This window comes from Erythrolamprus reginae, chromosome Z, assembly GCF_031021105.1.
Source record: "Erythrolamprus reginae isolate rEryReg1 chromosome Z, rEryReg1.hap1, whole genome shotgun sequence".
Classification (NCBI taxonomy): Eukaryota; Metazoa; Chordata; class Lepidosauria; order Squamata; family Dipsadidae; genus Erythrolamprus; species Erythrolamprus reginae.
In genome coordinates this window covers 4,357,128-4,384,826 of record NC_091963.1, presented here as the reverse complement: position 1 = coordinate 4,384,826, position 27,699 = coordinate 4,357,128, and the positions used below count along the sequence as shown (strand labels likewise).

Genomic DNA, 27,699 nt, shown 5'->3' with positions numbered 1-27,699 from the left:
TATGGAGTCCGGTAATGAGTTCCACGCTTCAACAACTCGGTTACTGACGTCATATTTTTTTACAGTCAAGTTTGGAGCGGTTAATATTAAGTTTGAATCTGTTGTGTGCTCTTGTGTTGTTGCAGTTGAAGCTGAAGCAGTCGCCGACAGGCAGGACATGGCAGCATATGATCTTGTGGGCAATGCTTAGATCTTGTTCAAGGCTGGACTAGGAGATCTCCAGGGTGCCCTTCCAACTCTTGTTACTCTGCTATTCAAGTTGTTCTCTGTCCACCAACAAAACCAGGTTCATTTTAGGGCAAAAGTAATGAAAGGCCCTGCAGTTTAAGCTGCCTTTCTGTTCCTGGATGGGAAAACGTTTTCCCAGCGAGAAGAGCCTGTAGACAAAAGCTCGGCATCCCTGAATTATTCAGAGGTTTCCACCCGATGAACACGGAACACGGAAAGGCGAGATATTTGCAAAATCCCATTACCCTGTCATGGATTTCAGCCTGGGCTTTGTTTTGTTTTAGACTCTCCCAATTTCCTGAGCAGGCTGCGGAACAAATTTCATTCTCCAAATATGGAAAAAGTAGCCAGGACACCCTTTTTTTCAAAGTCGTACAGCTGGTCCTCAACTTATGACCCGTTGAAGTTATGGTGGACCCCCACCCCATAGTGCTGGTGATCTCATCAAGGACGTGCAACCTTATTTACAACGGTTTGCAGAATCCAATGGTCACACGGGGGTGTAATGTGTCATTTTTGCAGGAAGTCACCGTTTCCTTTTGTTTTATGTTTTATAGAACGATGTCGCTTTTGGCGGGACCCAGGGGAAGAGCCTTCTCTGTGGCGGCCCCGACCCTCTGGAACCAGCTCCCCCCAGATATCAGAGTTGACCCCACCCTCCTTGCCTTTCGCAAGCTCCCTAAAACCCACCTCTGTCGTCAGGCATGGGGGAATTGAGACTTTCCCTTCCCCCATGGCTTATAGAATTTATGCATGGTATGCTTGTATGCAGTGTTCCCTCTAATTTTTTTTGGGGGGTGGGCGGAAAAGTATAGTGTCTGAGCGGCAGTCCCTTCGGGACTGAGCGGCACAGAAATATTAAATAAATAAACAAACAAACAAACAAACAAACAAACAAACAAACAAAAAACCCACCCTGTTTTGCCTCAGAGAATTTCAAAATAAAATACTGTACTGTGTGTCTATAACAGTGAGCTCATAATAGGGCAACTCTATCAATATCAAAATGCCACTTAAATAGTTGAGCTAGTTTCAAACTAGATTTTGATTTTCTTTCTCTCTTCCTTACTCCCATTCTTTTTCTTTCTCTTTTCCTTCCTCTCTTTTTTCTATCTGTTTCTCTCTCTTCCTCTCTTCCCCTCTCTCTCCTTCCCTCTCACTCTTTCCCTCTCGGCTTCTGGGCAGGTTTGGAAAACTCTGAGTTGATGATGATTTTTAAGTGAGCGATTGCTCACTGCTCAGCTTAGAGGGAACTATGCTTGTATGTATGAGTGGTTCTTTAAATTGGGTTTTTTTAGATTGTTCTTAATATTAGATTTGTTTACATTGTCTTTTTATATTGTTGTTAGCCGCCCCGAGTCTTCGGAGAGGGGCCGCATACAAATCTAATAAATGAATGAATGAATGAATGAATGAATGAATGAATGAATGAATGAATAAATAAGACCTAAGCATAGCTCATAAAATTATCTGCTACAACGTCCTCTCTGTCAACGCCTACTTCAGCTTCAACCCCAACAATACATGAGCACACAAGAGATACAAACTGAAAATGAACCGCTCCAAACCTGACTGTAGAAAATACGACTTTAGCAACAGTGGCTAATGCCTGGAACTCACTACCTGACTCTGTGGTTTTGTTACCAAACTCCCAAAACTTCACCCTTAGACTGTCCAGTGTTGACCTAACCCAAGAGGTCAGTAAGGGGCATGTCCAAGTGCACCAGTGTGCCTTCTGTCCCTGTCCTAAGTTTCTCTCTTATTAGTACCCATCTCATGTATACAACCAGCATTATATCCATGTATATTACCAATATGTACTTGACTGACTGACTTTACGACTATCTCAAGTTATGCCCACTAAGTGGCTGATGGTCTAAGAAGATCCACACATCTCTATCTCGTCTGGGTCTTAGCTGTCTTAGTTAGGCTAAAGGATAGCGCTTCATATTTTAACTCTGTGTTGTTTTAATCTTTTAATTATTTTAGTTGTTGCTTATAATTTGTAAGCTATTCAGAATATTTTGTAGGGAGCAGCAGAAGAAAAAAGGAGAGAGAAAGAAAGGGGGGAGGGCAGAAGAGAGGGAGGGAGGGTGGGTGGGTGGAAGGGTGGAAGAAAGAAAGAAGGAAGGAAGGAAAAAAGGAACTAAAAGAAGAAACAAAAAAAGAAACAAAGAGAAGGAAGGAAGGAAGGAAAGAAGGAAGGAAGGAAGGAAGAAAGCAGGAAGGAAGGAAGAATGGAGGGAGGGAGGAAGAGAGAGAGAGAGAGAGAAAGAGAAAGAAAGAAAGAAAGAAAGAAAGATAGATAGATAGATAGATAGATAGATACTGTAGATAGATGGCAGGAAGGAAGGAAGTAGGAAGGAAGAGAAAGAGAAAGAAAGAAAAAAGAAAGAAAAAAGAAAGAAAGAAAAAGAAAAAGAAAGAAAGAGGGCAGGAAGGAAGAGAAAGAACAAGAGAGAACAAAAGAATAAAAGAAACAAAAAGAAAGAAAGAAAGAAAGAAAAGAAAAGAAAAAGGGAAAGAGCAGTCTCCATGAGGGTCATAAATTGAGGACTACCTATGTTTAAAAAAACCGAAGCCAGATCAAGCAATTCATTCTGAAATAAAGCCAGTGTTCAGTAACTCACTAATGCCCCCTTGTGGCTGAAAGAAAAAAATACTTTCATGTTTTTATTCCAAAATACAGGAAGATGTCCAGGTGCATCTTAAATCCGGCTGCTTTTCCTTCATAGATAGGATGGGCTTGCTCCAGGTTCGGACTGGTCCTAAAAACTGGGAGGCTCCGCCCATCCACCCAGCAGGCTTCTGCGCAGGTGCAGAAATGTCCCATGCGCATGCGCAAACCAGTAGCAGTGTTTTAGAACCCACAACTGGATGGGTTCACATCCCAGAGTGAATTACAAGCTAGAGTCTCCTGGGCTTAGGGCTGCAATTCAGCCCAAAGTTTTTAACTTCTAAGCAGGCAGTCGTTACGCAAGTCACACCACATTTTATAACTTTTTGCTGGATTTGTTAAGTGAATCATGCAGTTAAGTGAATGGTGTGGCTGTTAAGTGAATCGAGCTTCCCCCATTAGAAACATAGAAACATAGAAGACTTGAAGGCAGAAAAAGACCTCCTGGTCCATCTAGTCTGCCCTTATACTATTTCCTGTATTTTATCTTAGGGTGGATATATGTTTTTCCCAGGCATGTTTAAATTCAGTTACTGTGGATTTGCCAACCAGGTCTGCTGAAAGTTTGTTCCAAGCATCTACTCCTCTTTCAGTAAAATATTTTCTCACGTTGCTTTTGATCTTTCCCCCAACTAACTTCAGATTGTGCCCCCTTGTTCTTGTGTTCACTTTCCTATTAAAAACACTTCCCTCCTGAACCTTATTCAACCCTTTAACATATTTAAATGTTTCGATCATGTCCCCCCTTTCCCTTCTGTCCTCCAGAGTCCAGACTATACAGATGGAGTTCATGAAGTCTTTCCTGATAAGTTTTATGCTTAAGACCTTCCACCATTCTTGTAGCCCGTCTTTCGACCTGTTCAATTTTGTCAATATCTTTTTGTAGGTGAGGTCTCCAGAACTGGACACAGTATTCCAAATGTGGTCTCACCAGTGCTCTATACAGCAGGATTGTGACGTCCTCCTCTGGTCTAGTAGCTTTGGAATTGCTTTGAATTACAACTCAATGGATGCCCAATTTAAAGCACACCAATATTGGAATAGTGTTCCAGTATCTCAGGGGTTGCCACAAAGAAGGAGTCAAGCTATTCTCCAAAGCACCTGAGGGTAGAACAAGAAGCAATGGGTGGAAACTAAACAAAGAGAGAAGCAACTTAGAACTAAGGAGAAGTTTCCTGACAGTTAGAACAATTAATCAGTGGAACAGCTTGCCTCCAGAAATTGTGAATGCTCCAACACTGGAAGTTTTTAAGCAGATGTTGGATAAAGCCCTACATGGCATTGGACCATTTTACTTAAGGGACCACCTTCTGCCGCATAAATCCCAGTGACCGATCAGGTTCCACAAAGTCGGCCTTCTTCAGGTCCCGTCAACCAGACAATGTCATTTGGTGGGGCCTAGGGGAAGAGCCTTCTCTGTGGCAGCCCCAGCCCTCTGGAATCAACTCCCTCCAGAGATTCGTACTGCCCCCGTCCTCCTGGCTTTCCGCAAAAGCCTTAAGACACATCTATGTCGCCAGGCATGGGGCAACTAGTATGTGCCCCCCACCCCCCCGTTCTGACCATTAATGTTATGTGTGGGTATGATTGAGTAAATTGACTGTTCTTTAAATTAATGGGTTTTTAGCTATATTTTTAACTATTCGATTTGTACACTTATTGTTTGCATTGCATGTTGTGATCCGCCCCGGGTCGCTGGAGAGGGGCGGCATACAAGTCTAATAAATAATAATAATAATAATAATAATAATAATAATAATAATAATAATAAGAAGCACAGACTGACTACAAGCATAGATATGATGCTGTGGCACAGATGATCCACTGGAACTTGTGCCGGAACTACCATTTACCAGTGGCAAAGAACTGGTGGAATCATAAGCCCAAAAAAGTGGTCGAAAATGAGCAAGCAAAACTACTGTGGGACTTCCGACTTCCGACTGACCGAATTCTGAAGCATAACACACCAGACATTGTGATCGTGGAGAAAAAGAAAATATGGATCATTGACATCGCAATCCCAGGGGACAGCAGAATTGAGGAGAAGCAGCTAGAGAAATTAGTGAAATACGAAGATCTAAAAATCGAGCTGCAACGACTCTGGCATAAGCCAGTGAAAGTGGTCCCAGTGGTACTTGGCACGCTGGGCGCAGTGCCAAAGGATCTCAGCGGACATTTGAAAACCATCGGAATTGGCAAAATCTCCATCTGTCAATTGCAAAAGGCCGCTTTACTGGGATCGGAAAACATAATTCGCCGCTACATCACGCAGTCCTAGGTGCTTGGGAAGCGCCCGACTGGTGATGAAATACGAATTCCAGCATAGTGATCTCGTTTGCTGTGTTGTATTGACATAATAACAACAATAACAACAACAACAACAACCATCTGTTTGAAATAGTGTAGGGTTTCCTGCCTAAGTGGGGAGGGGAGTGGACTTAAGACCTCCAAGCTACCTTCCAACTGTATTGTTATTGTTATTTAATGTAAGTTACCTGTGGCTTGGAATAAAAATTCATCCTGCTCATTCAAACTATAAGAAGAACGTACAATACTCAGTAGATTTTTTTCTTATTATTATTATCCTTGTGAACACCTTGTGTAGAAACTCAAAATCTGGATACATGGGAAAATTCTACAAAAAATGTACACAAAATCTTTACAGGATATTTGTCCGAAGGCACCATCACCCATCAGTGAAGTTTCAAGGCCGTTGCCTTCTCTGGCCCCAACTTAATACTGTATAAACACATTTATCTACAATTTAGTGTAATGCAGAGATTCAAAAGTCAATTTCTCAAATGATTCCCCCCCCCCCCCCACATACACAAATAATGTAATAATAAATTATAAATGCATTATGACAGCAATTGCCCACTTTGGCTATGTAGAAAACAACAACCCCTCAAGTGTTGGGCGAGTAATCTTGTGCTTTAAACTTGGCAGGGACTTCGTGAAGCTGGTTGCAAACCAAGTTCCAATGTTCATTTTTTTTTTGAGAAAACTTAGGACACCCGTGGGAATATTCAGTGCATATGATTTTTTCCAGGTTGGTTTTCCCAGATTATCAATCTTAGATATAGCTTTCTAAATATGTTCTCCCCTTGGGAGGAAAAAAAAAACAGGAAAAACCCCCCCACCGGGCTGCAGCTTCAAAAACTCTGAATTTCTACTTGAATCCAGAGCAAGAAATTAATCCAAAAAGAACGAAGCTTTCTTCCTTCAGAAAGATATTTCCTTGGCTGCCTGTCACAGAACTTTTAAAAAAAGATAGTGTTTTTCTTCCTTTCTTTTGCTAAAATGCGTTCTTTTGAACAAGGACGGAAAGAAAGAAAGAACTCAAAATTTACGAGTCAATTTGCTCAGAGCTGCTTTGGAATAGCCACCCTCAAACCTGAAACAACCCGTTCTGGGATAGGTGGGGGTGTTGTCCTTTTTTCACACCCCCAAATCCGGCACTTTCTCGGCCACCTGCCGGGTCAGGATCTGGTGAGAAGAAAGAGATGCCACGGCGAGGTGGAAGATAATTTGCCAGTGGTTTCGCAATCCGTACAGGTAGGCATTGCAGAGACAGATCACCATGAAAAGGAGGGAGACTTTGATCTTCCGGGCGGGAGTGGAGAACAGGTAGAGGTAACACTGCGAAAAAATAAATTTTGAGAAAGGGGGGGAAAAAACCACGTTTGTTAAGTAAGTTGTTGTGGCTTGCCAGCTGCCAGTGGAGCTGGACGGTTGGATCTCTCTAACCGTCAGAATCGTCAAATCATCAAGAGTTGTCAAAATTCATCAGATCTAACTCTAACAAGATTGCTGGGTCTTATCTCAATTCCTAGAATTGAGACATAGAAACATAGAAGACTGACGGCAGAAAAAGACCTCATGGCCCATCTAGTCTGCCCTTATACTATTTTCTGTATTTTATCTTACAATGGATCTATGTTTATCCCAGGCATGTTTAAATTCAGTTACTGTGGATTTACCAACCACGTCTGCTGGAAGTTTGTTCCAAGGATCTACTACTCTTTCAGTAAAATAATATTTTCTCATGTTGCTTTTGATCTTTCCCCCAACTAACTTCAGACTGTGTCCCCTTGTTCTTGTGTTCACTTTCCTATTAAAAACACTTCCCTCCTGGACCTTATTTAACCCTTTAATATATTTAAATGTTTCGATCATGTCCCCCCTTTTCCTTCTGTCCTCCAGACTATACATATTCCTGCCAACTCTCTCCCCAGAACATGAAAATCTTTTTTTTTTTCAGGAATTGAATGCTATTTAGTTACATTGTCAGAGTTGATTCGTTTTTAATTTTATGATTATTTTTTTGTGCCGGCACTAAAATAATAATAATAATAATAATAATAATAATAATAATAATAATAATAATAATAATATATTAGATTTGTATGCCGCCCCTCTCCAAAGACTCGGGGCTTTTATTATTAAAAGAAATAACTAAAACCCTATCATATTAAAACCAGACAACACATACATACCAAACATAAATTATAAAAAACTGCCAGTATCTGATTTACAGGCATGCTGAAGATAAATACAGAAGGAACAGCATGGGAATAAATCCATGATAGGCCTTTGGGTCAGATTCTCACTGATCCTCAACACTGTCAAACTATCTACTAAGTCTGCACTACTATTACTACTAGTTTTTTCCCATCATTCCTAACACCCATTTCCTCCCATTTATGGCTGTACGACTATAACTTGTTGCTTGAGTCCTTATGATTTTTATTAATATGGATTGTTTTTTCATTGCTTATTTGACCCCTATGACAATCATTAAGTGTTGGACCACATGATTCTTGACAAATGTATATTTTTCTTTTATGTACACTGAGAGCATCTGCACCAAAGACAAATTCCTTATGTGTCCAATCACACTTGGCCAATAAATAATTCTATTCTATTCTAAGTTTAAGTTTAAGTTTAATCAGATTTGTATGCCGCCCCTCTCCGCAGACTCGGGGCGGCTCACAGCAACAGCAATACAAGACAAATCCAATATTAAATTAATTTTAAGAACACCACAAGTTAAAAACCAATCATACACACTAGCATACCATACACAAATTTTATAAGCCTAGGGGGAAGGAACATGTCAATTCCCCCATGCCTGACGACAGAGGTGGGTTTTAAGGAGCTTACGAAAGGCTAGGAGGGTGGGGGCAACTCTGATATCTGGGGGGAGTTGATTCCAAAGGGTCGGGGCCGCCACAGAGAAGGCTCTTCCCCTGGGTCCCGCCAAACGACATTGTTTAGTTGACGGGACCCGGAGAAGGCCAACTCTGTGGGACCTAATTGGTCGCTGGGATTCGTGCGGCAGAAGGCGGTCCCGGAGATATTCTGGTCCGGTGCCATGAAGGGCTTTATAGGTCATAACCAACACTTTGAATTGTGACCGGAAACTGATCGGCAACCAATGCAGACTGCGGAGTGTTGGTGTAACATGGGCATATTTAGGGAAGCCCATGATTGCTCTCGCAGCTGCATTCTGCACGATCTGAAGTTTCCGAACACTTTTCAAAGGTAGCCCCATGTAGAGAGCGTTACAGTAGTCGAGCCTCGAGGTGATGAGGGCATGAGTGACTGTGAGCAGTGACTCCCGGTCCAAATAGGGCCGCAACTGGTGCACCAGACGAACCTGGGCAAACGCCCCCCTCGCCACAGCTGAAAGATGTTTCTCTAATGTGAGCTGTGGATCGAGGAGGACGCCCAAGTTGCGGACCCTCTCTGAGGGGGTTAGTGACTCCCCCCCCAGGGTGATGGATGGACAGATGGAATTGTCCTTGGGAGGCAAAACCCACAGCCACTCCGTCTTATCCGGGTTGAGTTTGAGTCTGTTGACACCCATCCAGACCCCAACAGCCTCCAAGCACCGGCACATCACTTCCACTGCTTCGCCGACTGGACAAGGGGTGGAGATGTAAAGCTGGGTATCATCTGCATACTGATGATACCTCACCCCATGCCCTTGGATGATCTCACCCAGCGGTTTCATGTAGATATTAAATAGTAGGGGGGAGAGGACTGACCCCTGAGGCACCCCACAAGGGAGTAACCTAGAGGTCGACCTCTGACCCCCCACTAACACCGACTGCGACCGGCCAGAGAGGTAGGAAGAGAACCACTGAAGGACAGTGCCTCCCACTCCCAACCCCTCCAGCCGGTGCAGAAGGATACCATGGTCGATGGTATCGAAAGCCGCTGAGAGGTCAAGAAGCACCAGGACAGAGGATAAACCCCTGTCCCGGGCCCGCCAGAGATCATCCATCAGCGCGACCAAAGCAGTTTCCGTGCTGTAGCCGGGCCTGAATCCAGACTGCTGAGGACCTAGATAATCGGCTTCTTCCAAGGACCGCTGGAGCTGGAGCGCCACCACCTTCTCAACAACCTTCCCCATAAAGGGAAGGTTGGAGACTGGTCGATAGTTGTTGAGAATGGCTGGGTCCAGGGAAGGCTTCTTGAGGAGGAGGCGCACAAGTGCCTCCTTGTAGGGATCCGGGAAGGACCCCCTCCCCAAAGAAGCGTTGACAATCTCCTGGACCCAGCTCCGTGTCACCTCCCTGCTGGCCGAAACCAGCCAGGAGGGACACGGATCCAGTAAACAGGTGGCAGAACTCACAGCTCCAATGGCCTTGTCTATTCTATTCTATGGCATCGGACCAGAATATCTCCAGGACCGCCTTCTGCCGCACGAATCCCAGCGACCAGTTAGGTCCCACAGAGTTGGCCTTCTCCGGGTCCCGTCGACTAAACAATGTCATTTGGCGGGACCCGGGGAAGAGCCTTCTCTGTGGTGGCCCTGACCGTCTGGAACCAACTCCCCCCAGAGATCAGAATTGCCCCCACCCTGCTCGCCTTTCGTAAGCTCCTTAAAACCCACCTTTGTCGTCAGGCATGGGGGAATTGAGATATTTCTTTCCCCCTAGGCTTATACAATTTATGCATGGTATTCTTGTGGTTTTTTTAAATAAGGGTTTTTAAAATTATTTTAAATATTAGATTTGTTACATGTTGTTTCATTATTGTTGTTAGCCGCCCCGAGTATACGGAGAGTGGCAGCATACAAATCTAACTAACTAACTAACTAACTAACTAACTAACTAACTAATTAATTAATTAATACATTCCATTCCATTCCATTTTATTCTATTCTGCTTCATTCCAGGTGACAGTTGTCTTAAAGTGGGTTTTTTCCAGCTTTCAAAAGGCAACAGTTCTTTATTTGAGGAAGAAGAGAAAAACATTTTTATATATATAATGTATTAAAAAAACTGGTGAAGCTTCTTGGACTGTCTTTCTCCTCTTCCTTCAATTAAAAAACAGCCCAGCTGCCTTTTTGAAAGATTTTTTTAAAAGACACCTTCGTGATCAATGGAAGCATTTCAGCAAGCTGAGCCACTTTCAAGTCATTTAAATCCTCCCTCCAAAACAGAAAATATATTAAGTTACTCACCAAACCGAAGCAGGACATGAAAGGCAGCAGAAACGCTATGACATTTCTAATTTCTTGGTGATCTTCCTAGGGGAAGACGGATTGGAGGGTCAGATTACATTTCAAGGTCAAATTGAGTCTGCTGGTGCAATGAAAAATAGATCCAATGAAACGTAACCACTTTCTCTCTCTCTCTCCCTCTCTCTCTCTCTCTCTCTCTCTCTCTCTCAAGCAGATACTTTGGCACCCTATGAGTTAGCTACAAGGCAATCCTCGCCTTCCGACTGTAATGGAGGCTGACTATTACGGTCGCAAGTTGAGACAGTTGTTAATTGAGGTGACCTCAGGACATCTCATTGCTATCCTTCCCGATGTAGTAGTTAAGCAAACGTTTAGGTCGTTAAATGGAGCACAGGGTAACTGTGGGGTGGAGGGAGACCCTAGGTGGGACTAGAACTCCCAGTCTCCTGGTGATTGGCCCAAAGTCATCCAGCTGCCTTTCATTACTAAGGCAGGACTACAATTCCCAGTCTCCTGATGATTGGTCCAAAGTCACCAGGATGGTTTTCATGGCTAAGGTGGGACTAGAACTCCCAGTCTCCCGGTTATTGGCCCAAAATCACCCAGCTGGCTTTCATGGCTAAGGCGGGACTAGAACTCCCAGTCTCCTGGTGATTGGCCCACAGTCACCCAGCTGGCTTTCATGGCTAAGGCAGGACTAGAACTCCCTGTCTCCTAGTGACTGGCCTAGTCAGCCAGCTGCTTTCATGTCTAAGGCGGGACTAGAACTCCCAGTCTCCTGGTGATTGGCCCACAGTCACCCAGCTGGCTTTCATGGATAAGGCGGGACTAGAACTCACTGCCTCCTTGGCTCTAAGCCAGCACCTTCACCAGTAGTCCAAACTGATCCTCTCGACCCCCTAATTACCTTCCACGAATACTCTACCAGATGAACCCCTCGAATGAGATTGAGCGCACCACACATGATGTTGAGGATGAGGGAGAGGATCCCCAAAGGAGAGACGGGTTGCATCCGGCAAGCGGGAGCTACAGAGGGATTAAAAACCACTGTGAATTCATGGCATTAACACACAGAAAATACGAACTGTTGTCCCCTGCAATCACCACTCCCCTTTCGCTTCCATTTATTCCTCAGCCAGGGAGGGGCCATTCGGGGTCCAAGGGTGCCTTTCTTCCCGAGTCGGCCCCGGTTCCTCAGTTATTCTCTTCTCCTGACAGCTCTGCGCATACACGCATCTGGAACAGGCCCCATCTGTCCTTCCTCCCTACATATCTCCGACTCCGAAGGCAGTTGGAAAATGTCAGACAGCCCTGGCTCTGGCTCTGCTTCTGATGCAGAGCATCCATCACAGCCTTCCCCAGACTCCAGGACTGGGTCACGTCCCTCCCCAACATCGTCCGAGTCTGCCGACAGCTGGCAACCCACACCACTTTCTCCTATCCAGGATGTGGCCCATAAGCGATGCTTAATCAGGGCCCACAGAATTGTCTGGGACACCCCATGTCCTCCTCACGATCTGTTTTCCTTGCTACCTTCCGGGAAGAAAGGCCCCGTGGCATCCAAAGGAGAACACCAAGATCCCCGCCACTGTTTTGTTCCATAACGTATCAACGGTGAAGGGCTACCACAATTTTTACTACCACACTGTGGCCGTGGCTTATGCATTTTCTTTCAACATCTTTCAGTGCAAATTGGGTGCTCTGGGGTGGAGCTTCATTTTCGCTACCCCACTGTGTCTCCCCACGCCATCCGGGCAGTAGCCCAGCCTTGTGAGCGCCCAAGTATCCTCACTCTGCAATGCATTCAAGATTTATTTATTTACTTATTTATTAGATTTGTATGCCGCCCCTCTCCCTAGACTCGGGGCGGCTCACAGCAATAATAAACAATATATATAACAAATCTAATAATTTAAAAGAAATACTAAAAACCCCATTATTAAAAGCAAACATACACACAAGCATACCATACATAAACTGTATAGGCCCGGGGGAGATGTTTCATTTCCCCCATGCCTGACGACAGAGGTGGGTTTTAAGGAGTTTACGAAAGGCGAGGAGGGTGGGGGCAGTTCTAATCTCTGGGGGGAGCTGGTTCCAGAGGGTCGGGGCCGCCACAGAGAAGGCTCTTCCCCTGGGTCCCGCCAAACGGCATTGTTTAGTTGACGGGACACGGAGAAGGCCAACTCTGTGGGACCTAATTGGTCGCTGGCAGAAGGCGGTCCCGGAGATATTCTGGCCCGATGCCATGAAGGGCTTTATAGGTCATAACCAACACTTTGAATTGTGACCGGAAACTGATCGGCAACCAATGCAGACTGTGGAGTGTTGGTGTAACATGGGCATACCTTGGGAAGCCCATGATTGCTCTCACAGCTGCATTCTGCATGATCTGACGTTTCCGAACACTCTTCAAAGGTAGCCCCATGTAGAGAGCGTTACAGTAGTCGAGCCTCGAGGTGATGAGGGCATGAGTGACTGTGAGTAGTGACTCCCAGTCCAAATAGGGCCGCAACTGGTGCACCAGGCAAACCTGGGCAAACGCCCCCTCGCCACAGCCGAGAGATGATGTTCCAATGTCAGCTGTGGATCGAGGAGGACGCCCAAGTTGCGGACCCTCTCTGAGGGGGTCAATAATTCCCTCCCCCCAGAGTTATGGACGGACAGATGGAATTGTCCCTGGGAGGCAAAACCCACAGCCACTCCATCGGGGGGCAAGATAGGACAGTGTTTTATATCTGTTGTTCCACAGAGCTCCTGCAAAAGTTTTAAGCGGGCAGGGTTTCCATGATTTCCCTGTTTAAGCAAAAGTCAGGCTTGTAAATTAATTCCTTCTCCAATCACGTAGCATAACAATAACCGGATTCCACTCAAGCCAAAAACATTTTAATGAAGCAAAAAAGGTGAATGTAATTCCTCTATTCAAACCAATTGAACCCACAATATTTTATGTATCTCTCATGCACGGCGATTAAAAATAAAAACAAGTCCCCAGGGAGCAAATCGCAAAGAGTTATTTAGTGTGGACATTTTTATTGGGGAAATTGATCCTGTTAAATACATAATTATGCTGAAATGCATTAATTGGAGGCACTGGGCATTTACAGAACTGTTGGATGGGTAACACCAATTTTGTTCCATTTCAAAACTCCCTTAACAAGATATAGAGAGAGCCGAGGCCACTAAAGCTGACTGCTAGATCTGCAGGTCAGCAGTTCAAATCTCACCACCGGCTCAAGGTTGACTCAGCCTTCCATCCTTCCGAGGTGGGTCAAATGAGGACCCGGATTGTGGGGGCAATAGGCTGGCTCTGTTTTTAAAAAGTGCTATTGCTAACATGTTGTAAGCCGCCCTGAGTCTAAGGAGTAGGGCGGAATAAAAAATGAAAATGAATGAATGAATGAATGAATGAATAAATAAATAAATAAATAAATAAATAAGGCGTGTTCATAGTCATTAGTGTGGTTTTTTAAAAAATCTTGGTAAAACTGAATTACAGTGATACCTCGTCATACGAACCCCTCGTCATACGAACTTTTCGAGATTTAGGGGTAGTGATTTCTGACAGTCTCAAAATGGGTGAACAGTGCGGTCAGCTCGTGGGGAAAGCAAGTAGAATGCTTGGCTGCATAGCTAGAGGTATAACAAGCAGGAAGAGGGAGACCACATTTGGAATACTGTGTGCAGTTCTGGAGACCTCACCTACAAAAAGATATTGATCAAATTGAATGGGTCCAAAGACGGGCTACAAAAATGGGGGAAGGTCTTAAGCATAAAACTTATCAGGAAAGACCATGAACTCAATCTGTACAGTCTAGAGAACAGAAGGGAAAGGGGGGACAAGATCAAAACATTTTAAGGTGTGGAAGGCTTAAATAAGGTTCAGGAGGGAAGTGTTTTTTAATAGGAAAGTGAACACAAGAACAAGGGGCCACAATCTGAAGTTAGTTGGGGGAAAGATCAGAAGCAACATGAGAAAATATTATTTGACTGAAAGAGTAGTAGATGCTTGGAACAAACTTCCAGCAGATGTGGTTGGTCAATCCACAGTAACTGAATTTAAACATGCCTGGGATAAACATAGATCCATCCTAAGATAAAATACAGGAAATAATATAAGGGCAGACTAGATGGTCTTTTTCTGATGTCAATCTTCTATGTTTCTAACAAAGTTGTTAAGTAAATCTGGCTTTCCCACTTACTCTTGCTTGCCAGAAAGTCACAAAAGAGGAAAAGTCTTCGGAGAGGGGCGGCATACAAATCCAAATAATAAATAAATAATAATAAATAAAATAAATAAAATAAAAGATGACCCCATTGCAACAAGTGAGTTGCCAAGCATCCGAATATATAGAGAGTAGCAGTCATAACTGTGAAAAACAGCCATAGGTCACTTTTTCGGGTTTTGTAACTTCAAACGGTCATTAAATGAACAGCTGTAATTCAAGGACTACTGTGACAAAGTTTCGGAAGGCTGAAATCCGAATCTCATGTATACTGCTGAGGATTGCAGAACACTAATGGTAGAAATAACATTGGGATACAGGAAGCTGATACTAATGGTAATTGATGCACCAAATATAAACCAGGATTTTTTTAAAATTCCAAATGACACAGAAAATTGATGGAACTACAGTGGGAGAATATTTGTATAATGAGAGACTACAATGCCAAAAAAAGATTGCAAAAGCAATAAAAAGAAAAAAAAACAAGGTGACAATTGCTAGAAACAGTTGATGAAATGAGACAAGAATTCGATTTGGTGGATGGATGGTGACAATTAAATCCAGACAAGCAGTCAATATACATTTTTCTCCCGCCTACATAAAACATGGTCTGGGATTGATCCGGCCTGGATGAATTTAGAATTAATCAATGATTTAGAAGTAGCAGAAACAGCACCAAATGCATGGGCAGATCATAACCCGCTGAAAATAAAATGGAAAGGGCAAAATAAAAAAAAGGAAGCGAGATGGTCACTAGATCAAAGAATAGCAAAGGAAAAGAACTAAATTCAAATGATGGAGAAAGAACTAAAATAGAAACATAGAAACATAAAAACATAGAAACATAGAAGAAAAAGACCTCATGGTCCATCTAGTCTGCCCTTATACTATTTCCTGTATTTTATCTTAGGATGGATCTATGTTTATCCCAGGCATGTTTAAATTCAGTTACTGTGGATTTACCAACCACGTCTGCTGAAAGTTTGTTCCAAGGATCTACTACTCTTTCAGTAAAATAATATTTTCTCATGTTGCTTTTGATCTTTCCCCCAACTAACTTCAGATTGTGTCCCCTTGTTCTTGTGTTCACTTTCCTATTAAAAACACTTCCCTCCTGGACCTTATTTAACCCTTTAACATATTTAAATGTTTTGATCATGTCCCCCCTTTTCCTTCTGTCCTCCAGACTATTCAGATACTTTAAGGATAATACCAAAGAGTAAACATGGGTCCAAAATCTGTGGCACTACCACAAAAGGCCTACATCAAAGGGTCAACGATGGCTTATTTGGCAAAACATAATAAAGAGAAGAAGGAAAAAAAAGATATATTATACACAAACTTTAAAGAATTAGAGGACAGTTTGCAGAAAAACTCAAAGGACAGAAAAAATAAGGAGGAATTAGCCACAACTAAAAGTAAAATTAACTTGATAACGCAAGAGGAATTGGTACGAAAACTCAAAAAACCATCAAAACAAATTTGCTAATAAACCAGGAAAATGGGTGTCATACAAACTGAAAAATAAGAGAGGACAGAGAGAACAATAGATGAGCTACAAGATGAGAAAGGGAAATTACATAATAGGCCAGAAGGGGAAAAACCCATTGTGCAGAACTTTTTTTACAGAATTATATAAGCAGAGAGAAGGAATCTAGCAATTGTTTTTAGAGGAGGATAAGACCATGCTAAATAGTAAAATAACAATAACAGAAATTAGAGATGGCATTAAAAGACCAAAAATAACCAATAAAACTCCTGGAGCAGATGGAATATTAACAAAGATCTACAAAACATTTCAGGAATCATTAGAAATGACAATGTTAGACTTGCATAATAAGGCAGTTGAAAAGGCAAGACTACCAGAGTCCTGGAAAGAGGCATGAATAACACTAATAACAAAAGAATACAGTGATACCTCATTTTAAAAAAAAACCTCATCATACAAACTTTTTGGGATACAAACCCAGGGTTTGTATTTCGAAAAGTTTGTATGACAAGGCGTTTGTAAGACGAGGTATCACTGTATATAACTTTCTACTACCATATAAAAAGGAAGAAGAAACAGCCAAGGGGGCAATGATTGCCTGGGCACAAAACTTAGGATACACAATTAATTTGGTAGACAAAGTTTTGGAAGTAAATTACCAAATTGACCATGGGAATAACATATAAAGAAAAAAATTGTAAGATGTTTTACCGATGGCATTTACCTCCAGCACAATTGGCAAAAAGGTTGCTGACAAAGTCTCCAAAATGTTGAAAATGTAATAAAGAATAAGGAACATATTATCATCTTTGGTGGACATGCCCAAAAGTCAAAGTATATAGGAACAAACTTAAAAATTGGTTGGAATAAATTGTACAATAGGAGACTGAGATGAAGCCAGAACTATTCTTATTTGGAATTACAGGAGGAAAGATCGAAAAATAGAACAAGATATCTAATGTTCCATATAACAACTGCAGCCAGGATAGTATACGCTCAAAGCTGGAAATCTGATAGTATCCCCACATCCACAATGGTTGTGCGAAAAATTAGAGAATGTGACAAAGCGTGTAAAATTAACAATGGAATTGCATGATAAAGAAGATACGGAAACCTACGAAGCATGGGAGAAATGGTACAAGTGGTTAGAAAGAAATAAAAAATTCAAAATACTGTTATAAAATTGGAATATCAATGAAATACTATGTAAGGGGTCTTTTGTTTTCTTCTTGCTCTATAATGTAAACAAACTGATATATATGTAATAAAATAAATATAAGAAGTAGAATTTGGAAACACAAAAGAAACATAGAAGATTGACGGCAGAAAAAGACCGTCTAGTCTGCCCTTATATTATTTCCTGTATTTTATCTTAGGATGGATATATGTTTATCCCAGGCATGTTTAAATTCAGTTACTGTGGATTTACCAACCACGTCTGCTGGAAGTTTGTTCCAAGCATCTACTACTCTTTCAATAAAATAATATTTTCTCACGTTACTTCTAATCTTTCCCCCAACTAACCTTGTTCTTTTGTTCACTTTCCTATTAAAAACATCTCCCTCCTGAACCTTATTTAACCCTTTAACATATTTAAATATTTCGATCATGCCCGCCCTTTTCCTTCCTACAGATTGAGTTCATGAAGTCTTTCCTGATAAGTTTTTCATTCATTCAGATCTAGGATGTGTTATTTGAGTGTTCCATTTATTTATTTATTTTTTTGAGCAGTATAGAAATGTATAAGGAAATAGAGAGTTAAAATAAAGGTAGCAATACTGAAAGATATAATTAATAAGTGAAAATGTAATGAAAAAGCTATAAAAGTGGTTAGTTTATTTCCACGTTTGTTTTTGTCTTGTATTTTTGTACGTTGTCTTTCATGTTGTTTTCAAAGGGAAAAAAACCAAATACAGTGTTTCCTCGATTTTCGCGGGTTCGAACTTCGCGAATAGTCTATACCACGGTTTTTCAAAAATATTAATTAAAAAATACTTCACGTTTTTCCCCCTATACCACGGTTTTTCCCGCCCAATGACATCATATGTGATCGCCAAACTTTCGTCCGCCTTTAATAAATATTTTTTAAAATAAACTTTAATAAATAAACATGGTGAGTAATAATCTAAATGGTTGCTAAGGGAACGGGAAATTGCAAATTTAGGGGTTTAAAGTGTTAAGGGAAGGCTTGTGATACTATTCATAGCAAAAAAATAGTGTATTTACTTCCGCATCTCTACTTCGCGGAAATTCGACTTTCACGGGCGGTCTCGGAACGCATCCCCCGCGAAAATTGAGGGAACACTGTAAAGGTTATTTTAAAAAAGAAGAAGAATTTTGGAAGCCTGACTGTTTATTTCCCTTCTTTATAAACCCGTAGAGTTAAGGAAGAGTTCATCTGAACTTTGTTCCAATGTTGCTAAATTAGATTAAAGGCAGAGTTTTTCTCTCTGCGCACTTTCTTTAAGACGCCAATCTCTGTGGCTCTGGACTGTTGTGATTCCGTCCGAGGCCCCTCAGGGAACGGCTGATCTTCTGTCAGTTTCCTGCTCAGAGGGGGAGGATGAGGAACAGGAGGTGCAGGCAGACGAGGAGGAGGAATCCCAGGCTGAGGAAGAGGGGGAACAGCCAGAGGCCCCCGAGAGGGAGCTCTCCCCAGCAAGCAGCCTGGATTCCTTAGAGGAAAATGCACAAGCAATAATAGATCTGCGACAGAGAAGAGCAACACAAAGAAGGGAGCACTTGGCTAGGTACTTTCAGCACTAAAGAGGCAACAGCTGGGTTTGGGTGTGGTGCTCTCTGGAAAGGCTAAAAGGCAGACCCACCCTTCCTGGCTTGTGGAGTATTATCTTTGGGAGTCTTGGGACCTGGCTGTGATCTTTGGCGTCTTGGAATTCTGGTTTGTGACTTTGAATACTGAAACCTTGGGGGGAAAAGGTGGGGGTCTTATGCTCTACAGTGGTGGGTGTGCCAGCAAGAAGTTTGCTGTATTGTCTGGACATCAGGACTCTGCTGTGAAGTCTCATAGCCTGCCTGTTGGGAAGAACAGGTTTTTCTCTGTGTTTATTTTTCAAGCTATAAAGTACTTTTGCTTTTACCAGCGTGTCTGGCTGTTTTTTCCAGTTGGTGTTGAGGTCTGGGGGAACCCAGACAGAACATGGACCTGCGATGGGATGAATGGGAAATAACCACAATGTAAGGTAACTCACCTGTCTCGAGGTGTGCTTCAGCCCGGCCCTTCACCATCCCATTCACCAATTCCATGTCTTCCCAGCTGACCAGGGCCGGGGGTCTCAAGCGAAGCTCCTCCTGCATTTTGGCCATGTCGCACTTTGGCTGAGCGCAGTTGGTGTGATTAAACTGGTTTTGGGTTTTCTGGATGACACGGTCTGCGGCAAAGAGACAACAAGAACTTCCTCTAAAAAATATGAAAATATTGGTGTGTGCTTCGCTAAGGTCCACCGATGGAGCTCAGCACGTTTCTGTGAAAATAAGACCCTGCCTTATATTTCTTTGAACCCCGAAATAAGCACTTGGCCTTATTTTCAGGGAGGTCTTATTATTTTGGGACAAGACAGGGCTCCTTTTGCCATCTTACCTGATTTACAGCTCTGCGCCCCTAACCTCAACCAGATGAAAAGGTATTTCCAGGGGAAACCCAGTAGTATTTCTTTTTTTAAAAAATATACAGTGGTACCTCGTGATACGAACCCCTCATGATAAGAACATCTCGAGATACGAACCCGGGGTTCGGGAATTTTTTGCCTCTTGTTACGAACTTTTTCCGGCTTACGAACCCACCCCAGATCGCAAAATGGCTTTTAAAACAGCCAGGGGGCTTCTCAGCGTTCTCCCGAACCCGGACCTGAACTTTTCGGGTTCGGGTTCCGGAGGCCGCCGAGAAGCGCCTGGCTGTTTCAGAAGGTTACAGCCGGGCGCCGCCGCCCGGTATAGTGCCGTTTTTGCAATCGGCAGCAGCGTTTTCGGCCGATCTGGAGGCTGAAATGGAGGTGGGGAATCCCAATAGGGAATTCCATGGGCGGAGCTTTGACGTCATTATATTTCAGATAACAGGAATAGCAAACCCCTCAATAGATGACTATTAGTGATGGGCGAACCGAACCCGCACAATTCGGGTCCGTACCGAATTTTGCGGTGTTTGGTATGCCGAACACGAATACGAATTTTTTAAAAAAACTTCGGGCAAAGTTCGGGGTCGCGTTCAGCGTTCGGAGCTTTGACGTCACCGGCAGCTTGCTAAAGACGCCAAGGTGATCACTTCCAGAATCCAGGAAGTGATCACCTTGGCGTCCTTAGCAACCTGCTGGTGATGTGAAAGCTCCGCCCCCGTAATCTCTTTGTGGGAGGGATTCCCCAGTTCCTTCAAAGGGAGGTCTTCATGTAAAAATAAACATTGTTATTTTTACGAAAAAGGATGCCGCAGCGGCGCTGCAAGCAAAGGGCGGTCCTTTCATGTAAAAATAAACACCCATATTACCCCAACTCTATGCAAGCTGCATTGGTTACCAGTCGGTCTCTGGACGCAATTCAAGGTGTTGGATATCACCATTAAAGCCTCACATGGCTCAGGGCCAGACTACTTACGGGACTGCCTCCTGCCCCACACCTCTCAACAGCCAATAAGAGCCCGCAGAGTCGGCCTTCTCCAGGTCCCATCCGCCAAACAATGCTGGTTAGTGGGACCGCGGCGAAGGGCCTTCTCTGTGGTGGCTCCGATCCTGTGGAATCAACTAGTGATCCGTACTATCCCCACCCTAAAGTTCTCTGGAAAGCCGTTAAAACCTGGCTTTTCCGGGAGGCTTGGGATTAGGAACGATTGAGTGTATGTATGCATGGGGTTTTTGTATTTTAATGCTTTTATTGCTATTCTATTTTATACTGCTTTTATTTGTTGTCATTATTGTGAGCCACTCAATGTCCTTCTGGAGTTGGGCGGCATATAAATATCATGAAATAAGTAAGTAAGTAAATAAATAAATAAATAACTGAATAAATAAATAAATGAATAATAAACTAACTGAATAACTGAATAAATGAATGAAAGGATGGATGGATGAATGGATAAATGAATGAATGAATGAATTAATTAATTAATAAAAAATAAAATAAAATAAAATAAAATAAAATAAAATAAATAAATATTGGACATTTCATTACCCAACTAGCTAACATTATCAGGGCCAGAAGTGATTCTATGAAATGCCTGCAAAAAAGCAACCAGTTAAGAGAGCACCAAGCACCGTGCAGTGATGAAATGCTAAATTCCGACAACCTCCTCCCCCCCCCACTCGCAAGAAAAGAGAAAGACACAAAGACAAACCAACAACATACCAAATTCAAGGAAAGCGTACGGCCTGGATGCCAGACTGACACTGGTGGCATTGTAGGAGGTGGCAAATTTAGACCGGAGTTCTTCCAGAAAACAGAAGGCCATCACCGCTGGATAACTGCTCGCGGCAATGCAGCTACAGGCCACGCCCCCAGAGGCGTGGAAGCTGAGAAAGAAAAGTTCTGGGATTAACTTCAGGGAGTGCATTGGGGAACCACAAGCGAGGGAGGTGTGCATGTGTGTGCGTGTGAGTGTGTGTGTAAAGAAAGAAGACCCTATGGAAAATGCTCACCTGGTCATTCCTCAGTGGCCCATTGACAAAGGGTTAGGGTTACTAAGAGTGAGTCTTTATTTCTGCCTAAAATCATGTTTTCAGGGATATTCCATTCTGCCTTTTCAATATTTCCTAGGATATTTCATTTTTCTGGGAGAGGGGTGTGGGTGCTAACTTCCTACAACAGTATAACAAATGAATAAAACGGGACTTGCCAGCCCAGGTGTCAAACGCAAGAGCAGGACTTACTGTATGCTGAGGTCACGTTCTTTGGCCGTGCCCCGTTCTGGATAATGTGTCAGGATGGAGGACAGGACGTTGAGTCGCTTCCTGCATTCCAAAAAACGAGGGTCCAGGTGGAAATCGCTGGATGCCGAGAGTGGAAGTCCATCCTTTATCCGCACCACGCAAGTGAAGAGGATCGTGGACATCCTCCACCGGAGAACTCATGGGGACATCCTGGAAAAAGGAATTCGAGACAATCCGGCTCCACATTGCTCTTCGGCCCACTGATACAGACAGAAAAAAGGCACATGTGGTTCTCCACTTACTATGATTTGTTTAGACCAGGGGTGTCAAACTCAACTGGCCCGTGGTGCCTCTGCCAACAAAAATGGAGCTCAGGTGGGAGGAGGCCATTGCAGCCAAAAACGGAGCTCAAGAACCCATTTTTGCTGGCAGAGGGTTGCAGGAGGCCATTGCAGCCTAAAACGGAGCTCAAGAACCCATTTTTGCTGGCAATGGGTTGCAGGAGGCCATTGCAGCCAAAAACGGAGCTCAAGAACCCATTTTTGCTGGCAATGGGTTGCAGGAGGCCATTGCAGCCTAAAACGGAGCTCAAGAACCCATTTTTGCTGGCAATGGGTTGCAGGAGGCCATTGCAGCCAAAAACGGAGCTCAAGAACCCATTTTTGCTGGCAGAGGGTTGCAGGAGGCCATTGCAGCCTAAAACGGAGCTCAAGAACCCATTTTTGCTGGCAGAGGGTTGCAGGAGGCCATTGCAGCCTAAAACGGAGCTCAAGAACCCATTTTTGCTGGCAATGGGTTGCAGGAGGCCATTGCAGCCTAAAACGGAGCTCAAGAACCCATTTTTGCTGGCAGAGGGTTGCAGGAGGCCATTGCAGCCAAAAACGGAGCTCAAGAACCCATTTTTGCTGGCAATGGGTTGCAGGAGGCCATTGCAGCGTAAAACGGAGCTCAAGAACCCATTTTTGCTGGCAGAGGGTTGCAGGAGGCCATTGCAGCCAAAAACAGAGCTCAAGAACCCATTTTTGCTGGCAGAGGGTTGCAGGAGGCCATTGCAGCCTAAAACGGAGCTCAAGAACCCATTTTTGCTGGCAGAGGGTTGCAGGAGGCCGTTGCAGCTGAAAACAGAGTTCGAGAACCCGTTTTCGCTGGCAGAGGATTGCAGGAGGCCGTTGCAGCCAAAAACGGAGCTCAAGAACCCATTTTCACTGGAAGAGGGTTGCAGGAGGCTGTTGCAGTCGTAAACGGAATTTGAGAGTCCGTTTTCACTGGCAGAGGGCTGCAGGAGGCTATTGCAACCAAACACGGAGCTTGAGAGCCTTCTTTGGCTGGCAGAATGCTTGGGCCATCATAGGTGCCCCCAAAGCAAGTGACATCAAGCTGGCCATACCTAGCCACCCACACCCCGCCCCTCTGATGCCAAACACAACCCTGATGCGGCCCTCAATGAAATCGAGTTTGACACTCCTGGTTTAGAGAGTTACAACTGTTCATTTAGTGACCGTTTAAAATTACAGCAGCAGTGAAAAATTGACTTACAACCGATTTTCGCACACAGACCATTGTGGCATCCCTGTGTGTGTGTGTGATTGGAATACAGAGGTTTGCTACTGTGTTTATAATGGTTGCAGAGCTCCACGGATGATGGGATTCCCCCTTTGTGAACTTCTGAGAATGCAAAGCCAACGAGGAAGCCAGTTTACTTAATGACCACATGGCTAACTTAACAACTGCAGCGATTCAGCTACCAGAATAGTATATAGATAGATAGATTTTTATTGGCCAAGTGTGATTGGACACACAAGGAATTTGTCTTGGTGCATATGCTCTCAGCGTACATAAAATAAAATACACATTTGTCAAGAATCATGTGGTACATGCGCAACAATGGAAAATAGACAAACTACCGGAAGAAAATATAATAATTAAAAAGATACTGGACTGTGTGGAGATGGACAGGTTATCTAAAAGATTAGAGGGAAAAGAAGAATCAGATTACTATAAAACATGGGCAAAATTTTATGATTGGCTAAAGAAAAGAGCAACAAAGAAATAAATAAAAATCTACGCAAACAACACGTTGAATAAAAGAATTGAAACATTAATACTATGTGAAAGAAGTAAAATTCTCTGATTAAACACCTAAAAAGTGGGGAAACTTTCATTTCCCAAATGTTATATGTGTATGTCTTTATGTATGTCTATTCTTTTTTCTTGTATGTTATATTTGAAAAAAAACCAAATTTAAAAAAATTTAAAAAAAGAAACAAAGATGGAGCGCGACCCCCTTTAAAAATTGAGGTGAGAAAAACAAACTTTGTTTGGTGCTGAAGTAATTCATGCAGGATCTCTGGAGAGTCACAAGTCAGAAGTTGTTGAAGAAAGGGATCATGTAGCGACCAGGTTTAATTCTCTGCTCAGTGTAGGAATCCAAACTACAGATAGTCCTTGACTTATGGCCAAAATGGGGACCAGAATGTGGTCACATGATCCCAGAATACTGCAACTATCCTAAAGCATCAGCCAGATGCCAAGCATGAAAATTTTAATCATGTGACTGCAGAGATGCTGCAAGGGTAATTAACTGTGAAAAATTATAAGTCAACTTTTCCAGTGTTGTTCTAACTTTGGTCACAAAACAAATTTATTTGTTTGTTTGTTTATTGATTGATTGGTTGATTGATTGATTGGATTTGTATGCCGCCCCTCTCCGTAGACTCGGGGCGGCTAACAACAGTGATAAAAACAGCATGTAACAATCCAATACTAAAACAACTAAAAAACGCTTATTTATAAAACCAAACATACATACAAACATATCATGCATAAATTGTAGAGGCCTAGGGGGAAAGAATATCTCATTTCCCCCATGCCTGGCGGCAGAGGTGGGTTTTAAGGTGCTTACGAAAGGCGAGGAGGGTGGGGGCAGTTCTAATCTCCGGGGGGAGTTGGTTCCAGAGGGCCGGGGCCGCCACAGAGAAGGCTCTTCCCCTGGGTCCCGCCAAACGACATTGTTTAGTTGACGGGACTCGAAGAAGGCCCACTCTGTGGGACCTAACTGGTCGCTGGGATTCATGCGGCAGAAGGCGGTCCTGGAGATAATCTGGTCCGGTGCCATGAAGGGCTTTATAGGTCATAACCAACACTGGTTGTTAAGTCGAGGACTACATGTATATCTGCAGATAAGCCTAATCCACAAATAAGTTGAACTTTATACTGTGGGTGTACAAGTGGCCTTCCACTTTCAACTATAATTGGGCCCAAAATTTATCTAGCTAAGTGAGAAATCCATTAAGTGAGCTCTGCCCCATTTTACTATCTTTCTTGCCACAGTTGTTAAGTGAATCACTGCTGTTAGATTAGTAACAGGGTTGTTAAGTGAATCTGGCTTCCCCATGGTTGCAGATGAAAAACAGTCATAGGTTACCTTTGTCCACTGCCGCTGTAACTTTGAACAATCACTAAATGAATTGTTGTAAACTTGGGGTCCATCTGTATTTTGGAAGCTAAACCTCTCGGGGTATCAGCAGGTCATTCTCAACTCAGCCTTCCTCATAGGGTGGTTGTTGTGAGGAAGATTGGAGGAGGGAGGTATTGGGTATGTTGGTTCCTTTGTTCATAAAAAAATAATTAAGGTGGTGAATAAATTGTATAACTGTTAACTATTAAAAGGTTAAGTAATTATAACGTGGCCATTTGTTTTTTTTTAAGGAATGAATGACCCGTAAAGAAAACATGCCATTTTGATTTCAAATCTCAAAGCATATCAAGCAGAACAGCTACCTTTTATCTAATCTTAAGGTTAAAAAAATAATGATGAATACACCAGTTTGTCCAAAATCCCGGCCTTACCCCTGCAAATATTGGCTTTTCTCCCTGACCTGCAATGACCTCCACTCAGACGGGTTGTATCAACTCCTATTCAGCCACCTGGGATCCTGAAATGTCTCAACATTATTTATCATTTATTTATTTACAGGCAAGTCCTCGACTTATGATCAAAAGCAAAACGTGAAATTCCTGTTTCTAAAACAGTGGTTCTCAACCTGGGGGTCGGGACCCCTTTGGGGGTCGAATGGCCGTTTCACAAGGGTCACCTAAGACTGTGGGAAAAGACAAATTTGGTGTCAGGAACTGAGGCTTCTATTCTGCCGCCTTGGGACGTATTTTTACAATCCGACCAATCAGGCATTTACAGTGGGGGTGTCCCTTTGACCTTCCTACCAATCAGCTTAAAGCTCTGTTGGGAGAATTGGCGCTAGACTTATAATTGGGGGTCACCACAACATGAGAAACTCTATTAAGGGGTCGTGGCATTAAAAAGGTTGAGAACCACTCTTCTAAAAGAAGACAGGGGCTGAGATCTGCTCCATTTTACGGCCTCCTTCGCCGTAAGCTGTTAAGTTAGTCACATGTCATTAACTGAATCCGTCTATCCCGTTGACTTTTACTGGTCAGAAGGGAACCCCGACTGTAGGAACATTGCAACCGTCATAAATACAAGTCAGTTTACAGTTTAAACAACCTTGGCCAGCAAACCTGAATTATGATCAGGTGACAGTTGTTAAATGGAAGAAATACAGTTTTTATTCCAATGCTGCCGTAACTTTGAATGGTAAGTCGAGGACTGCCTCATTTGTTCATAAATGTAATAAACGTATAAATGATTCGGTGACTGGGGGAGGGAGGCATTTGACATTTTTAAAATCCCACATTACAAAACAAACACCCCTTGCCCCCTCCCCACGAGGCAATACAATACAACCCAATTCCACTGTGTTTTTTAAATGAATGCCATTAACATATTTATTCATTTTTTAAATTAATAATCTTGAAAAAATGACTTTTGGGGTTGCACTCGAAGGGCTTCTCTGATTGGCAGAAGCCCTTGTTGAGGGAGGGGTATTTTCTCCCACGTTTTGCTGCTGGGGGGGCTCTCACTTGCACTCAGGGCAGAGGTAAGCAAAGTTGACTCTTCTGATTTATGGATTTCAACTCCCAGAATTCCTGAGCTAGCATCATTGGCTCAGGAATTCTGGGAGTTGAAATCCACAAATCATAGAAGAGCCAACTTTGCCTATCACTGACCCAGAGCAAAGCTAAGCCGCGTGTACGCGCTTTCTGCCCCTTTTGCAGTTGGGGGCTCTCACTTGCAGCCAGAACCAAGCTAAGCCACGCATGCGCAATTTCTCCCAGGTTTTGCTGTTGGGGTCTCACTTCCACATGGGGACAAGCTCAGCAACGCATGCGCCCGGGGCTGCAGCCAGGTACGGGGTGGTAGAGGTTCCAAACCGCCCTACCCACAACCGGGCGAGGTAAGGTTGCAACACGAACGTACTGCAAGCCCCCCACGACTCCGGCTCCCCACTCGCTTGAATCCGGAAGGCCGAGACTGTACGTTCCAGCCAGAAGGGGGAGGGAAAAAAGGCCTCAGCCGTTCCCGCGACGCCGCTCCCACCTCGCCTCTCTCGCTTCTGGCTTCGCCGCCGCGTCGGAAGAGGTTGCCATCATAACAAACGCCGCCGTCCCGCCTACTTCCGGTCACTGAGAATACGTCGGCGGCCCGAGCGGCTACGGGCACCATAGAGAGGAGAGCGCGAGAGAGCCGCGAGCTGAAGTGCCAAAAATTGGGAGTTGCATGCTTTTTTTTTTTGCCAGGAAATCCAAAGTTCGCAGTCACGTTTCCCTATTGTGATGTGCTATACATTTTGATCAAAGTTTTCTCCATCCTTCCT

General features: G+C 43.4%; 1 protein-coding gene across 5 annotated transcripts; it reads right to left on the bottom strand.

The window, feature by feature from the left end:
- Positions 1-5,370: 5,370 nt before the first annotated feature.
- On the bottom strand, positions 5,371-27,510 carry SEC22C (SEC22 homolog C, vesicle trafficking protein). Of its 5 annotated transcripts, none has more exons than XM_070767206.1 (8): positions 27,423-27,493; positions 25,392-25,574; positions 21,968-22,177; positions 21,447-21,610; positions 19,304-19,483; positions 11,287-11,405; positions 10,380-10,445; positions 5,371-6,544 (listed from the first exon to the last, which is right to left on the bottom strand). In XM_070767206.1, exons 3-8 carry the CDS (start codon positions 22,147-22,149, stop codon positions 6,344-6,346), a joined length of 912 nt encoding a protein of 303 aa, XP_070623307.1. In that variant the 5' UTR covers positions 22,150-22,177; positions 25,392-25,574; positions 27,423-27,493; the 3' UTR covers positions 5,371-6,343. The 5 variants fall into 5 exon arrangements, with proteins under 5 accessions (XP_070623307.1, XP_070623309.1, XP_070623305.1 ...); XM_070767208.1 differs by having other exon boundaries at positions 27,303-27,454; XM_070767204.1 differs by lacking the exon at positions 25,392-25,574 and having other exon boundaries at positions 27,423-27,510.
- Between the last annotated feature and the right edge of the window lie 189 nt (positions 27,511-27,699).

Excerpts from the sequence above, each read along its gene's own strand:
- SEC22C (XM_070767204.1), bottom strand. The coding sequence starts at position 22,149 with ATGTCCACGATCCTCTTCACTTGCGTGGTGCGGATAAAGGATGGACTT. Across the intron at positions 19,484-21,446 it reads GTACGCTTTCCTTGAATTTG|ACCGTGTCATCCAGAAAACC; the intron begins GTATGTTGTTGG and ends TCTTTGCCGCAG. Across the intron at positions 6,545-10,379 it reads TCATGTCCTGCTTCGGTTTG|TGTTACCTCTACCTGTTCTC; the intron begins GTGAGTAACTTA and ends ATTTTTTCGCAG.